The 16869-nt window shown below is 38.4% G+C and overlaps 2 protein-coding genes across 2 annotated transcripts; one reads left to right on the plus strand and one right to left on the minus strand.

The window, feature by feature from the left end:
- Positions 1 to 230: 230 nt before the first annotated feature.
- LOC100257548 (14-3-3 protein) lies at positions 231 to 2412 on the plus strand. The gene is given in 4 exon segments (NM_001280923.1): positions 231 to 893; positions 1384 to 1506; positions 1975 to 2091; positions 2190 to 2412. Coding segments are annotated over 4 exon segments (783 nt in total). The 5' UTR covers positions 231 to 407; the 3' UTR covers positions 2247 to 2412.
- A 6599-nt stretch (positions 2413 to 9011) lies between these two features.
- LOC100257517 (VQ motif-containing protein 9) lies at positions 9012 to 10684 on the minus strand. The gene has a single exon (XM_002284030.5). The coding sequence runs from the start codon at positions 10295 to 10297 to the stop codon at positions 9290 to 9292; it is 1008 nt and encodes a 335-aa protein (XP_002284066.1). The 5' UTR covers positions 10298 to 10684; the 3' UTR covers positions 9012 to 9289.
- Between the last annotated feature and the right edge of the window lie 6185 nt (positions 10685 to 16869).

Consider the following 16869-nt stretch of genomic DNA (forward strand, 5'->3'; position numbering starts at 1 on the left):
GATGTTCCTTTTTCTACTTCGCCGTTAACAAATTTCCGGTTCCGTCAACGGTTACAAACTCACAAATTGCGAGGGACACCGAGTCAGAGACCCTGTAATCCGTCACGGGTTATATGGGTCAGTGGACCAGAGGCCCAATAATCCCTCTATAGCCCAACTCACGGATGCGTGCCAGCTGCCTACCCATTGCGATCCCCTATATCCCTCGAAATCGGACGGTCCCTATTCACTTCTCCCAAATCACTCTCTGGCAACGCGATCATAGCTCCACCACCCCCAAAAAAGAAACAGGCTAAAACAAACCACCCCTGGCTCTATCCCTCTCAAAACCAAACCACACCAAAACCAACAGATCTAGAAATCGCAGGCTCTCTCTTCCCCCAACAGAAAAAAATTCATCAGAATCAATGGCGGCAGCTCCATCCGCACGCGAAGAGAACGTCTACATGGCGAAACTAGCCGAGCAAGCCGAGCGCTACGAAGAGATGGTGGAGTTCATGGAGAAGGTCTCGGCCGCCGTGGATTCCGAGGAACTCACTGTCGAGGAACGGAACCTCCTCTCCGTCGCCTACAAGAACGTGATCGGTGCTCGTCGAGCCTCCTGGCGCATTATTTCATCCATCGAGCAGAAGGAGGAGAGCCGCGGCAACGAGGACCACGTTGCCATGATCCGCGACTACAGATCTAAGATCGAGTCCGAGCTCTCCTCGATCTGCGATGGTATTCTCAAGCTTCTTGATTCCCGGCTGATTCCCTCGGCTTCCTCCGGAGACTCCAAGGTCTTTTATCTGAAGATGAAGGGCGATTATCATCGCTATCTGGCCGAGTTTAAAACTGGAGCCGAGCGCAAGGAGGCGGCTGAGAGTACCCTCACTGCCTATAAATCTGCTCAGGTTTGTTTCTGAATGCTCTTGCCTTAAATTTTTTTCATTTCTCTGTAATTTGGCTTTTAATTTGTTTAATTAGTTTTACCTCTTGTGAGTTCGGAACTTTGATTCGTTGGTTTTGGGCATCCAATTAACTCTTATGTGGACCTTCATTTAAAAGGGAAAAAGCAAAAAATTCTGTTTCCCTTGCTCATTATTTTATTTTTGCCGCATAAATCTCTGAGACTTTTCATTGATTTCCTTCTTTGTTGTTTTCTTGCAAATATTCATGTTGTAACCTTATAGTGAAGGTTGGGATTAGAGAAAATTTATGTTTGACCTGTTGGGATCTCAGGAGGATAATCTAATATCTTCAAGTAACTGCTGCCGAGGGAGATTATAACTTTGATCCTGTCCTGAACTTTGCACCAGACGAAAGAGATTATATCTTTGATCCTGTCCTGTACTTTGAACTATAGGTATTCTATTAATTTTATTTGAATGGTTGTGATGGCAGGATATTGCAAACGCAGAACTGGCTCCAACTCATCCAATCCGGCTCGGACTGGCTCTCAACTTCTCTGTGTTTTACTACGAGATTCTGAATTCTCCCGATCGAGCTTGTAACCTTGCGAAACAGGTGAGTGGATCTGAATATGTCAGCCTTCTTTATTTTGCTTGTTGTGGTGGTATGTATGCCTTTGAAGAAGAAATATTGTAAGGAGTAGAATTTGATTAGGTTTTGATTATGGGCCATTCTTTAATTCAGTTGAAAATTTCTTCTTTCCTTTTTTTTCCTTGTTCTAATCTTTTTGTATGATTGTTGAGAATGGAAATATCCGAGGGAAAAAAACCATAGAATTTAGATCTTCTGCTTTGCATTGTCTCAGTTTCTGAAAATTTGAAAAACTACCACAACTAAGCCCCAAACATTTTGTATTAAGCACGAGTAAATTTTTTTTTCCTACATTTTCTCAGCAAGCGTACCATCTATTGTTGAAACAAGCTGGCTGTTTAAGCTTTCAATCTACATAGGCTGTTTGGTATTAGATATGGCTCTCATATGATTTGGATCTTTGCCCATGTTCTTTTTGCCTGTTCTCATCAGGCATTTGATGAAGCCATTGCTGAATTGGATACCTTGGGTGAGGAGTCATACAAGGATAGCACTTTGATAATGCAACTTCTTCGTGACAATCTCACTCTGTGGACCTCAGATATGCAGGTATTAAAACTAGCTCTTCATCAATTTTCCCTCATATCTTCACACTGCTGTCTATGTTAGTTTGATATATAATTTTTAAAATTTCTGGTTTTGATTAGGATGATGGGGCAGATGAGATTAAAGAAGCACCAAAGCGTGATGATGAACAGCAGTGAGGGTTCTCATCCTCCAACTTGTGCTGAACTTCTCCTTTATTTGTTTTTTTATAGGAGAAGGTGCTTGTTCCTAATTTCCTTGCCATTCTCAGTTTCTAGGCATTCTTGTTTTTATTGCTGAATCTTGGAGGTACCTGGTTTTTTAGATTGTCAACTTCAATTCTATCTTTCCGAATGTCATATTTTCATGGAGATGCTAAAGTTTATATCTGCATTAGGCATATCAAAATTCTATTTTCAATAGGCTGAAAATTCAATTGGTGAATCTTGGGGACAAACAGATGCATCAAAAGTTCAATCATATTCTAGGTTTAATGTTGTCCTTGGTCCTTGTAGATGGTGAGCATTGTCCTGGTTAATGGTCATTTCCAACCTCTATTTCACCTCTCCTAAGCTTTTTGCAATATTCCCCTTTTCCCTTTATTTATAAACCACAGATCCGAGATTGCTATTAATGTTTCAACTTATATGCTGTTTTTTGTCGTCATGTCTAAGTTGTGATGGTTTACTAATAGCTCGCAATCACATTGGAAATAGGGCAAGTTGCGGGGGACATAGGGATTAACAATAATGGTTTCTCTATTATAATGCAACACATGCACTGCTCTTGCTTGCCAAACCCCATCATCTACTTAGGCTATGAATATTTGTTCCCTAATTTTTATGGAGTCTCTTTGCTGCTCTCATGTAGATGCGACCCCTTTTAGTTTGGATGTTTATGCATGTCTCTGTGAGTGGTGCATGTTTTACTGTTAGATCTAGGTGCTATGTTTTAAGGTTTTTAAAATTATTATCCGAAAGGGGTAAAAATTTTATTCAATGATACTGGTATTGCTGACCAAATTTGTAGTTTGCTGTAACTGATGAAATATAATAACATATGGGGGTGTATTATTGATTGAATTTTTTATCATTTGGTATTTTGGCTGTAACCAACCTTGTTAGGTTGCAAGTTGCGACCTGACTGTCAGTTACTTCCCATCGTGATGCATGAGGATAACATGACCTTTTTAGCTGATAGTTGGCTTCTTGGTGCTCACCTAACTAGTTTAACTCACATTTACATGGTCGGTTGTCACGTCTCACTTAAATGTGATTTCGCCCTGGTCCCTGACTAGTAGTTATAGCTTCTTAACCGTAGAGCTGCCCATTTTCATGAGGAATTATTGCTGTTTAGCCTCTTTGTTATTTACTGGGGTTGAGAGACGCTGAACTTCAAATTATTGTGGATGGGATTAACCAATCTTTGAAAATAATTCCTGGTTGTTCCAACAGAGCAGAGGAGATTAAAATCTGATTGATCTACTGGTTTGAACCACAAATAATGCACTAATTTGGGTGCGTTATAGGGTTTGTTTTCTGGAATTATAGTGTTGGAGATGATGACCATTTATGAGATCGTTGTATGCTTGTTAATAATTTTATTTTGCTTTATTTTTTCTATTTTTCCTTTATTTATTTATTTTTTGGCAAGTTTGAATGGTGATATGTATATATTAATATTACCTTCGGTACTTTTCACCTAATGTGCCCCTCATTCATGCACTTGAACGTATTAGAGTTTTTGAAACTTAAAGGAAGCCATTGGATACCTTGAGGAGCGTTTAAAGGTCGTTGGATAGCGGTATAGAGCTTATATCACCACTTGCTTGGTTGGTGCGACCTAATTTGCTTAGCATACGTTGGTTGGGGTGTCAAACTACTCAATATTAGGATTTACAATTAATTTTTATTTTTAAAAATATTAAAGGTTACACTTAACAATATTTGAATGGAATTCATTTTATGCATCATCCTCTAATTCATCTATTTGGAGCTTAAATAATATTTTTAAATAAAACTCTCAAAAGGTGGGTCCTACTAACCTAGTGAATTGGATAAAACTCTCAAAGGACGGTCCTGTTAACCCAGTGGCTAGTGGTTTTAGCGTAATTAGAAAAGTCATTTTTTAAATATCAAAATTATTATTGTTAGTACAATAACCTCATTTAGTTTAAAAGTTATGGTTGCCTCGCGCTTGCAGTGTCTTTTTCTTGTGGCGGCATGTTTCAATGTTTTAAAGCTTTCATATTGCTGTTCCAACAAAAAAATAGTAGTAAAATTGTTGACCAGTTCGAGTTTCCTTTTATCTTATGCTTATCTAGATGTTCAGAAATATGTGGGAAATAAAAAAGGCAACTGCCATTGAATAAATTTCCTCCCGTAATTGGAGCAAAGCCCATCCACCCAGGAGAGTGGTTTAGTCATTATCAAATTGCATAAAATTTCAAGCAGGGACATCATATTTATTTTGATCCGAGTGGTCTGCACATAAAAAATAAATTTATAAGGATAAAATCAGACAAACAAACAAGGCATTAAAAAGGGCTCTATAGAATCCGTACCGACCAAATCAGGTTTCGTGTAACACCTCCCTTGGCCTTTAATCCTTCTCTCTTGGTTGTGACTTTTTAATTTAAAAACATTCATCTTATTACTTCATTTTTTTTTTCCACCTCGTACCATGACACAGGGTGTGAAGATTATATTTAGAATGATAAATCTTTAAATATGTTGCTGAAACAACTACAAGTACAACCATTCTGGATGAGGATTAGCAAAAGATAACTAAAACCTTTTTTTTTTTTTTCCTTTTTTTTATTTATTTCATTTTATTTATTTATTTTTTCATTCCATGACAAACAATTCAAGAGTTAAATTTGCATTGACGGTAGGTATAGTTAAGCCTGTGAAACGAAAAGCTATGACCACATGAAAAAGAAGTCATACCCCACCTTGAATGTAGGCAGGCATCTCGTGGAATCTGATTAGTGCACTAGCACTTGCCTTCCAACCACTCAAGTTCTAATGTTCAGCCTCGGCCAAAATGGGCTCCCCAATTATGTATCACACATTGATTCATGACCTTGTTGGGTTCCACAAACGTCTTTACATTCAACTCCCAAACCATATCAGCTTTCTTAATATCAGCAATGCAAAAACGATGCTGCCATTTGCAGATCCTGTGACCTAGTTTACTAAGCCAAGAAAAAAAAAAGGTCGGCTTAGTAGTTATTTTAAGCAGGCTTGAGGTAAGCCTAGACCTTTTCAACGTAAAAGTGAATGCAAGAATGATGCTGCCATCAATGGTTAGTCTGGTATCCTTTCTGCAAATACAACTCCACCCTTCATCCTCAATTGAACAGATTCTCAGACAGATAACATGCTCAGTACCCCACTCCTCAAACTAGATATGGAGAGCCACTATACTTAATTACACTTTTTATGATAGGTAAATTGGCTTTTCTCACACTCAGCAAATTAACAACCAATTTATTTATTTATTTTTTAGAATGGCGTGCTAAGACACACAACCTTAGCCAACCTTACTAAAAGCCACAACAAAAGCAAAAGTAAACAGGCAACCGACAAGATACCTGAACCTTGCCAACTTGTATTTCTCAACTATTTTCTGATTCCAAAACTTTTTCCAAGTGCCCAACACTAATACTATTTTGTCTAAGTCAAAGAACCCAAACCCCCACAAAAGCGTATTACAATTTGATTTCTCCTCTCTTCTGTCACTGTACAATGCAGCAGCCTTTTATACTTGGAACCATGCAGTTTGAATTTTGAATTCTAGGGGGTGGTGGTTGTGCAACTACCACAACTACATAGTTGAGCACACCTCTTCACTTTTCATGCATAGCCCACAAGCCTATCTAATGTTCTTTCATGCTAAACCAAAACCTAACACTCAGCCTCAAGGTGCCTGTTCTGGGTGTCATGTAACCACCTCTACAACTCAGCCAAACAGACCCTTCCCTTATCACATCAGCCCAAGATCATGTCCAGCCCATGTTGCAAGTCAACCCATCGGTCTTTAGCCCCAACGCATGTGGGTCAAGCCCACATCAAACACCTTGTGTGCGCCAATCAGCCTGCATCAACATCTTGCCTTGCCCATGTCCATGTCCAACCCATCTCTAATGTATTAGTATGCTTTGCCCCACACACTAGTGCCTAACCCTATGCCATGTCAAGGTGCCCATGGCACAATGGGTTGTTGTCCATGTCATGGACCAACCTGTTGCAAGGCAAGGGAGGGTCTTGCACATGTCAGCCAAGCACCACCATGTCTGCCACAATCTAGTTGCTGCAGCAACACCCCATGCTGTGTCCTAGTCTCTCTTATTTGCAACAACGAGTCATGGCATTGGACCCATGGCTTGTCATTCCCATGCACAGGACATTGCACCCTTGTGCAACGCATCAGCCATGCATCTAAGTTGGCTTTGTGGTTGCAGCATCATCATGCCCTGTCTAAGACCTTCCTTAGTGCCGCAACATCATTGTGCCCATGGCCCATTGAGCCACCTTGATGCACCAGGTACTGCACCCTTGTGCTAGCACTAGGGAAAGGAGAGGTTGCACTACACTCTGTGCTCTTACAGCCACACGTTGCATGCCACACATGTCATGGAGCCCATGTGTGGGTGCTAGCATTCTTTTCCGTGTGCTATGTCCATGCCTAAGCCATGCCTTGATGCCCCCTTGCTGCAGCCAAGGCCCAACCTTGGTGCCTCCCTTGAGTCCCCTCCTCCCCCCTTCCTTCCTTCCTTCCCTCCCTCCCTCCCTCCCTCTTAAAGAGCATTTTAAGCCATTTTAGAGATTCCTAGAGGAGACATCATCCATGCTTGAAAAGGCATAATGCATTTATTAATTAATAAATGCATGAAAAAATCTCATTCCACTTGGAAACCCCTTTTTAAAGATCCTTTTTAAGGGAAAATGACTGGCTTTCCAAAATTCAAACTTTGAATTTTGGCCGACTCAGGCCATGCCACCTACTGTAGTGCATTATTGCACCCTATGTTGACGCCTTGCATCAGGTGTGGCCTGCTGTTTTGCATGGCCTGTGTGCGCGTGGCCTCCTTTGTGATGCCTTCAAAACCTACATCTCCACCTTCTGTCATTCCTAGGGCCCTCATGGGTGCAAGGTGCCCATGAGACCCTTAGTGTTGCAACATTGAGGCTAGGGACTAACAACTTCCATTTAACAACATATAGCCTACTTTAGATGGTTGATACAGACAAGCTCGGAATCCCCAGGAGTTCCAATATGAAAATTTACTTATCAACATGTCAAGTACCAACAGGAGAGACAAGTAGCAAAAAAGCCCAACACTGGTGCAAAGTTTGGGGAGAAAAACACAATAGCAACAACCTGCTGTTAAGTTGTGAAAGTGAGAAATGTCACACTAAAAAAGCATGAGAAAAAATGTTATATATATTTTTGATAGGTAAATTTATTGTCCTCGTTGGGACTTGAATGAACCTGGAACCTCCCACGATCAGGTCAGGCTTCCTGAGATATAACATTATGCAGAAGGCTAGGACATGCAGTTATGAGATTATTATTGGTATAAAGAGCAACCTTGACCCATATGGGGACCCTCCCAATCCAAAGTGTGTTTGCGCAGACCTCCCTTGGGAATCTAAATGATGCATAAGCCATCAGGTAGGAGACTTCAATTCATATAGAAGCGAAAACCGTTTGTCATTGTCACCCCTGTAGCAACTGGAAATTCCTCCCAACTTCCTAGTGTTCATTCTTTAAAGAGAACTTTTAACAGCCCTCCTGGAAGTCCATACTGATAAAATTATATGAACAAATCTTAGATTGAGCCTCCTCTTATTCAATGCCACATATTTATGAGATCCAATCATCAGTCACAAAACCCTGTTCCTCAGAACTAGGACCTTAAACATATATCTATATGAAGCACTACTTAGCCTTATAAACTATAGCACAAAACAGGGTCCAATTTTAGAGCCGGTATTGAGTGATTGGAAAACACACATGCCCACAAACAGGCCATGAAAATTAAATAAAATCTAAAAAATCAATACAAGTAAATCTTTGTATGAAACATATCTAAAATCAAAACTATCCATAAATGCTAATGCTGATATGAAGGTATGCCAAATGCAAATTCTTCTTTCTAGAATCAAAGACGTAAACAGTAGACTCATTCTATCTTCCTTTTGCAAGGACTTTCAAAACCCAATGCCTCAATGATTCCTGCTATATAGACATGTGAGTCCTACAAAATTCCCAATCAAAAAACAACCAAATCTTGACTTTAAAGCAGCTTCATTTAGTACCCATGATTTCTGCAACTATGGCAAACCATCACCCATATCCCATGAACACTCCTTTGCTAAAGCTTCTTGTTAATCAAGCCATTTCAGTGAGGTAATCAAAATTCCCTTCAGAGAACTTTCCAATACCCTTACCCTGTGCTCAGGTTAGTAAACCCTTTTCCAAAACATCAAATTGATTAATAATATCAATTTTCCCCTAATTGTTCAAATAGTGAATCAAGGTCAGCCTATTTTGTTAGCTCCATGCTCAAGCAAGTACAAACATGACACCCTTCGTGGGAATGACAGACCTTAAATGAAGGTAGTCAATGCTCAAACAAGAAAAATGCTAATATTAACTTGGCATCCCTTTGCTTTTACAACTAAGGCACATCTCTGTCATAAAAATAAAATAAAATAAAACAGTAATCAACTACGGTAGCGATTCATATACTTGAAGAGCCCAAATCATGAATAATGACATGTCCTGGGGTTTGCACAACTACAATTCGTATATAGAAATAGCCTCATTTGACCAATATATACACTAACTTCCTTAATTTAGCATATCTAGGATAATGATTTTTGTATGAAATAAGAGAATAGCATAGGCATAATTGGCAATCTGGAGCACAGGCATTTGCACAAGTAATTGATAAATAATAACAACATCATTCCCTAAAATTCAAAACATTAAACATTTCACTATCTTTCCCCCCCAATGTTCAAGAAAATACTAATTGTTTTTTTTTTTTGGTCAATTCTTTTGACATCCATTTACAGAACAAACTCTAATTAACTGGTGTTAGATCTCTTTTAACTCCAACAGCCACTCAAATATACAGATAAGTATGAAAATCCCCAAATAAGAGTAAGCCCTGAAACGAAGACGTTTGGTGTATAAGGCTTTTACCTGCTCAAATATCTCTCCATCTAGGGCTTGGCACAGGCAACCTTGGCGAGAGAGGGAACTGCGGAAACCCCAATTGACCTGCCGAGGGCGAAAACAGTAAACTTGGGGAAAGTAGAGGGTACGGTGACCTTGGTGATGGCAAGCACCCAAAAGGCAGTGGTGATGAGGGCATCCCGAACTGTGACGAATTCGATGTCATTGTCGAGGTAGGCGGAGGCGGTATTCCCGTTTGATGCGGCGGTGGTGCGGGATTGGTCCAACGCGGCGACACCAATGGAGCTAAAGGTGAAAATCCTGGTAAGCGTTTTGGATCGGAATCGGCGGTTTGAAATAACCTCATGTAGGCGGAGATCGGCGATTCTGCAGCCGCATGGACAGCTGGGAATGGGGGTAGAGGCGATAGAGGCGAGACCTGTCGTCCGTTGTTGCCGAAAGTGCATCCAGGGACGGCGAAGGTGCCGACGGAATTGTTGATTGGGTTGTTAGGGTTTAGGGTGGAGGCGGGTGGTGGGGGAACAGCGCTATTGAGCATGTGAGGGGGGCGGTTGCTAACTTGAACGAGAGGAGGGCGGTTGCTAACATGGGCCAGAGGGGGGGGACGGATTCGTTGAAGGCGAGAGCTTTGGGGTTTAGGTGGCTGTATGGGTGGGGGTGTAGAGAAGCGCTCGTGAGCGGGAGACCCGGTGAGCTTCTGAACAACATCCCTGAAATCATTCTTATTGATGTTGTAAACCGGCGGCTGATGCTGTTGCTGCTGCTGCTGCTGCAGACCCTGCTGCTGTGGCTGAGGCTGAGACTGAGGCTGAGGCTGAGGCTGTGGCTGTGGAGGTGGGTGGTGATATTGATGGTGATTGGGATGATCAATAGTAGGTCTTCTGATGATGGGTTTAGAGATCTTGTGAGAAATTTTATTGAGGTGTTTGAGGTAGTGATCTCTGCTGCTGCTACTAGTGCTACTGCTGGTATTAGTAGTGATGGTAGAGTCACCAGAGGAATGACAGCTTTTATCCATTATTTCCACCTCTCTATCTCTCTCTATCTCTAGAGATCTCTCTCTCTCTCTCTCTGTATGCGACGAGGTAGTGGGGGGTCTCTCAGGGCTCTCAGGTCTTCTTATCTCGCAGACTTAAGAGGGTCGGTGTGTGGGGACTCTCTCATCCGTCATCCCCACCCCATGTTATTCTATTTTAAGCCTCATCCATGTTTATTTCACAAATTAATTACTGTTGCTCAAACTCATTCCCATCTACATTGACGGAAAAGAACGAATCTGTCTGTCTCTGATTTGGTTTTGCTTTGCCTTCATTTTTAAGCGTAAAAAGAATAGAAAATAAAACAGACATGACACTGCCCCATAATAAAAACTAAAAAGCTCTCTCTCTCTCTCTCTACACCTACAGCAATGCGTTTTATTTTTGTGTTTGTATGTCTCTGCTTTTGCGTCACTAAAACTTTTGGTTGTTTCCTTGTTGGAACTAGTGGCTCAAGCTGGACGGATTTCTCATCTATGTGGAAACAGGATCACTCGTTTCATCTTCCATATAATTTTCAAAAAGGGAGATGCTTGCTTGATTCAGAGGCAACAAAGCCACAAAGTCACGTCACACCACTAATTACTCAAGACTTTTATATCTTCAGACATCTAATTATGAGTTACGACTGGGGTTTGGATTTTAGCAAGCCCGTCAAAGTGCCTTTACTCACTTGCTCTCCAATCTGAAACGTCACCCATTTCAAGTCCCCATCAACCCCTACCAACAAAATGCTCCAAACCTTCCTATTTATTACTATTTTGCCACTCCCTTCTCCCATTCTCAACCCCTTCTCTCAAGCCCATCAGCCCACCATCTCCCCTTTAAATTTGGTTCAGGCCCAGCTCCGGATCCATGCTATTTTTCTTTTTCCTATCAGATATGATACACTTAAGCATGAAATTAGATAAGAAAAGATGGGTTTTGGAATTCTCTCTCGAAATTGTTTTGTGCTTTTTTTTATAGTTTCTTTAAAAAAAAAAATCATAGATTTATTGAAATAAATAGTAAAATTAATATTTTTGCAATTATTTATCTATATCATAACTGAATCAATACTTAATTTCCTCTTTTTTTTTCAGTATTTTATCTTCTATTTCTATCAAATATTTCACACTATGTGATTAATTAAATATATAACTACATTTATTTTTTCAATCAAGTTAATATTTTCTTTTCCGTTCCATTTTTAGTAGTTTGTGCTGGCATCCACATCTTACTTCTATCCATGTCATCTCATACTACTCAACATTCTATTTTCTATTATTAGTTAAAAAGTAAAATAATAACTTATGGGGATGAAATTAATAGTAAAGAAACAAATATAGGAATTATAATACCAAACATTTCACACCTTGTCACGTTCAGTTTATGATATATTTGAAACAGCGTGTCACGGTGTTGGTGGTGATAAGTGTTTGGATTTGGGTTGGAACAATTGCTTCTAAATATGAACAACTGAATTTAATGTAGGCTTATAATTAAATGAATTTAATTCAGTTTTTTTTATCTTAAAACTGTTTAATTACTATCTGATGATGAATGCATCCCAACAACATAATGTAGACTCGTTTACTTCTATCTTATTTTTCACTAAATTAAAACTTTAGTTAACAAAATTATCGTAAGTGATGAAGTTGGTGCATCAATCACATGGATTAGAGTGGGCCATTTGATGGACCCAACTCTCAAGTCAATCTTGATGTGTCCTAAAGTGCGGAATCCACCATTGACATAAGTGGATTATCTCAACATGTTGATCTACATTTGATTAATAGTATTGTTAGTAGCCAAAAAAGTCGAGGGAATGAGCATATTCAAGGAGACACCAAAGCTAACTAGGGCTCCTTTTCACTTCCATGCTATTGATCATGGTCAGGATATGGAGGGATCGATTGTGATTGGGAAATAAGGTGTTGATATCAACATCACTAAAGGTGAAGGTGATCGCATATCTCTAAAAAAATACCATGTTATTGATCATGGTCAAGATATAGAGGGGTCGATTGTGATTGAGAAATGAGGTGTTGATAACAACTTCACTAAAAGTGAAGGTGATCAAATACCTCTAAAGAAAATGTGCTTAATAAACCTTTTTTCAACAAGATACTATTCATTTTGTTAATATGTAATTTACATTATTTTCATGATTGCTTCAAACCGCATGTGGAATGAAACCTAATTACCTAAAGAATGTTTCAAACTTGGGTCATTTTGGAGTTGAGAGACATCAATATCGTAGCATTCCAATATGGATAGCCCCTTGATGGGTATTAATGTTGACTTAGTCATAAGGGATAAAGTTATGGCATACATGTTATTTCCCTTAGCATGATTTGCACAACGGTTTGCATTGACATGGAGTTATCAAGCTCAATATAATGAATTTTCTTTTGAAAATTTTACACAAGATCTAGCAATCCTTACCAAGGTGATTGACAAATCAATGATGATTATAAAATTTAGGATACTTTCATTTTAGTGGATACTTCATTTTCAGTGATTATTGGCTTCTTAACCGTAATAAGGAAAGTGAAAAGTCTATAATCATTCACTTCTATATTAGTCTAAATAAATTGGGATGACAATTAGTACTCCCTTTTTCTCTTAGAAGCTTATACTTTACTCCTTAGTGGAGGCAAGTAGGGAGTGCTTGCAATCACGAGACCATGGATTAAGTCTTTGGAGGAATGTGATTAAAGGAGTTAGTGCATCAAGCAACTTCATGGAGCTTAGAGAAAGTAGGTAAAGTGAGGTTCTTGAGTTAGGCATAATGTTCTTATAACATACCAATTAAGGTTTCCTTTGAAATAGGATCATAACATTCCATAATGCATTCTCGTACTAGCAAACATAGCTGTTAGCCCAAGGGTTCTCCTAATCGGGTTTTGATGATAACAAACCATGGTTAAGTAACTAATTGGTTTAATGTTTAAAAATCTCAAGTATAAACTCGAAAATTCATTAAATGACCAAATGGATATAACATCGAGACGCTTGGAAGACTTGAGATCATAGGAAACTAATGTAAGATGAATGCATGAATACACTTAGGATTTTCATACGTTTTCATGCATCTTAGAAAACTCGGTTTATTCTTTAAAACGTCGACTTCATTAAAACCCGAGTTTTTAACTAATTTATTGATTACTACTCAAAAAGAGCATATTTTAGATAATAATTCTCATGAGTTTCATGTCTTTTGAGTAGTAATTATGCTTAAAACACTCAATTAGCATGTTGTTGCCTTTGCAAGAGTTACTAACAAGTTTTATAAAGTTTTGGAGTCATTTCAAGGTATAATTTTAATAAATTGGTGACAAAAGAGATTAATCAAATTAAAGAAAACAAATAAAGTTGATGATGATCCAAATGCATAATGAAAGAAGCAATGCAATCAGTTTGGATTGGGATTTGGAGCTTAATTGAAGGTGGTGGAGATGGATTAAACATGAAGAAATGAGAGAAATTGCAAAGAGGAGTCGGAAAAGCATATTTCTCGATTTCGCATGACCATGCGAAATGAAACAACATGGGTATTGGCTGCAGCACATAAGGGAAATGTGAAAAGTAATTTCGCATGACCATGCGAAATTTTCGCACAATCATGCGATACGCTCCAGAAGAACGAAAATGAAGCTGATGGACTCTCCACTTTGCACCATCATGCGAGATTGCTAAGGGCTCGTGCGAAAATGCATTTTCTCCAGATTCCTTGATGAAGAAGCATCCGGAAGACCTCTAAAATGTTGCCAAGTGTCCTTTTAACCTTGGCCTATAAATAGAAACAGGATTTTACTCATTTAGGGACTTTTGATACATTTTCTAATTGTAGAACTTTTCATACTTCTTCTCTCTATATAATTCTTCACTTTCCTTCAATTTCTCTTACTTTCTCGGTAGCCAAACATGTCTTGTGAGATCAAATCTCCAAGCATGAGTGGCTAAATCTCGTTTTTCTTAGAGAATGGAGGATCTAGAGACCAGATCTATGGTGAATTAGAGAATTGAGCTTGAATTGCAAAGGTAATTTGATCCAATTGATTGATTAATTGAAATTTGGGGATTTTTCTCTTCAAATTGTCTTGGATGATTACTATAATGCAAGCTAGGTAGATTCATCAAATTCTTAATGTTAGATTTGATGAGATTGAATAGTTGTATTGTGTGAATCATCGGAAGATAATTTAAGATGAATCGAATATATGATTCGAATTGATCTTTTGGATTAGATTACCTAATTTGAAGAGAAATTAGATCTAGACCTAAAGCTAAATCAAAAATCGGTTTAGATGAAAATTTAGGTTTTCAATCTAACTTGATGAAAATTAGATCTTAACACCTATTCACCATGGAAATTGCTCTCTAGAAAATCCTAACTCCGAGAATCTCACATCTTATTAATTTTCTTCTCTTTTACACTTTATTTTCCTTTCAATTTGAATACATTGTTATCTTGAGATTTTATCATGCATTTTCAAACCAATTTCATTTGATCACAATCATTTCTTATCATCTCATTCAAGCCTTAATTATCAAGAATAATCCATCCTTGTGGACGATACCTAAAAACCACTATATTACAGTAGTTTGTACTAAAACCACTTTTTGATCGGGTACAAATTGCTATAGAATAGTGAATTAGGTTATAAATTTTATTTTGATCCAATAAACGACAAAATTCGAGCGATCATTTACCTTAGGTAAAATGTTTCAAAATTGGCTTAATAATTTACCTAAAGACCTTGCCTAAGTGTTAGAAAAGAAAGAAATCAAAAAATAGGTTTTTTGGGGCCAAAAAGGCTCAACCGGTCAACCAGTTGAGGAACCGGTCGACCGGTTGAGATCGTCCGGTCGAGGAAGGTTAAAAACCTTTTCTCTCTCTCAGTAGCCTTCTCTTCCCGGTCGAGGTGATTCCTTTACCGGTCGAGGTCCGGTGGAGGCAACGGTAACCTGTCAAGCATTAAATGCTCCAACGGCTAGTAAATCGGTCGACCCCTAGCTCGATCGGACGAGGTTGCCTTTTGCTGATTTTGACTCCCGAGCTTAGAAACCTATAAATTGAGAGCTCCATTTCATTTATTGACAAAAGAACAATTGCATTCAAAGCCTACCTACCACTTGCATATCCTTTAGTCACTCTTGTTTGTCATCCTAGCCTTGTCTTGTATTTGAGTCATCTTTAAGCTAGGTTGAGTGATTATATCTTATAACAATCCGAGTGTTAAAGCCTTCAAGAGGGTTGAATCTTGAAGAGGTTGTGTAAGAGCCCATTTGAGCCGAAATCCAAGTGTAAAAAGATTGGAAGCTTGGTTGAAGCTTCAAGTTAGTGGAACCCTCACTCGATTAGGAGGTTGAGGAGAGTGGACGTAGGCAAGGAAGTGTTGAACCACTATAAACCCGAGTTTGAATTCTCTCAACTCTATCTCTTTACTTTCCTTATCTTTTGTTTAATTTTGTTGTGATTGAAAAGATTTTAAAAAACCAATTCACCCCCCCTCCCCCCCCCCCCCCCCCTTTTGGGTGTTTTTCTTAACTAAACATAACCTTTGTTTTCTCAATAGCATAAACAATCTTCCTCATATTGTTAATATTCTTGGCTTAAAGTAATGAAAGTGAGGTTCTTTCATGCTAAAGAACTTGTAAAATTAAGCTAGCCACCTTACCCTAAAAGTGCAATGACCCAAGAGCCAACATGGAGTACTAAGTGCATACTCTACTTGTGAGGGGCTCAGAGAATTCATGAATCTAAAGTTTGTGATCCACTTCATGAACACTAGAGAATTGATAAAGGTGAGGAATTTTTCAGTAGTATTTCTTGGATTGAAGTTTGATTAACTCATTTGAAAATCAATTGATGTCTAGTGAGGATAGAATAGACCTTTTGTAACATTCAACTTCTATCATTTAAGTCATCCATCCACTAGGCTAGCAATATTATTGCACCCCCAACATGACACTCCTATGGCGAATCCATAACTCTAGTTTTGATACCAAATGTGAAAACAAGTTGATTCAAACCTAATTATAAACCAAAAAAAGGGGATGGGTGAATTCAGTATTGATTCCTTTTCCAAAAAATTAATTAAAAAAAAATAAAGAAAAAGAGAATAGGAGATAAAGAGAAAAAGTAAGAGAATTAAAAAAAGGAAATATATATGTTTTCTTATAGTGGTTCAACAATCCACTTATATTCACTCTTCTCAAGTTCTTAACCGAGTAAGAGTTTCACTATCTCTAAAACTTGAACCTCAAGGCTTCAATGCTTACACTTGAATTCTAAAGTTTTAATAGACCTTTACAAATACTTTAAGTGATCAACCTCGCTTCAAAACCACTTCTCACAAAATGAATAAAAGCTAAGATGAATTCTTCAATCCTAATATAGTAAGTAAAGCTCACAATACAATAAAAGCCGTAAAGAACTTGAAAGTACACTTAAAAAAATAAAAAGTTCAAAAATAAATACACTTGAAAAAGATTTAAATAAGAAAGAATTAATTTAGCAATCAATTTATTCCTAAAACTATCTTTTTATTTTGTTTTCTACAAC

Source organism: Vitis vinifera, chromosome 18, assembly GCF_030704535.1.
Source record: "Vitis vinifera cultivar Pinot Noir 40024 chromosome 18, ASM3070453v1".
In the NCBI taxonomy this organism is placed as follows: Eukaryota; Viridiplantae; Streptophyta; class Magnoliopsida; order Vitales; family Vitaceae; genus Vitis; species Vitis vinifera.

Coding starts and splice junctions, on each gene's coding strand:
- LOC100257517 (XM_002284030.5), bottom strand. CDS start 10,297: ATGGATAAAAGCTGTCATTCCTCTGGTGACTCTACCATCACTACTAAT.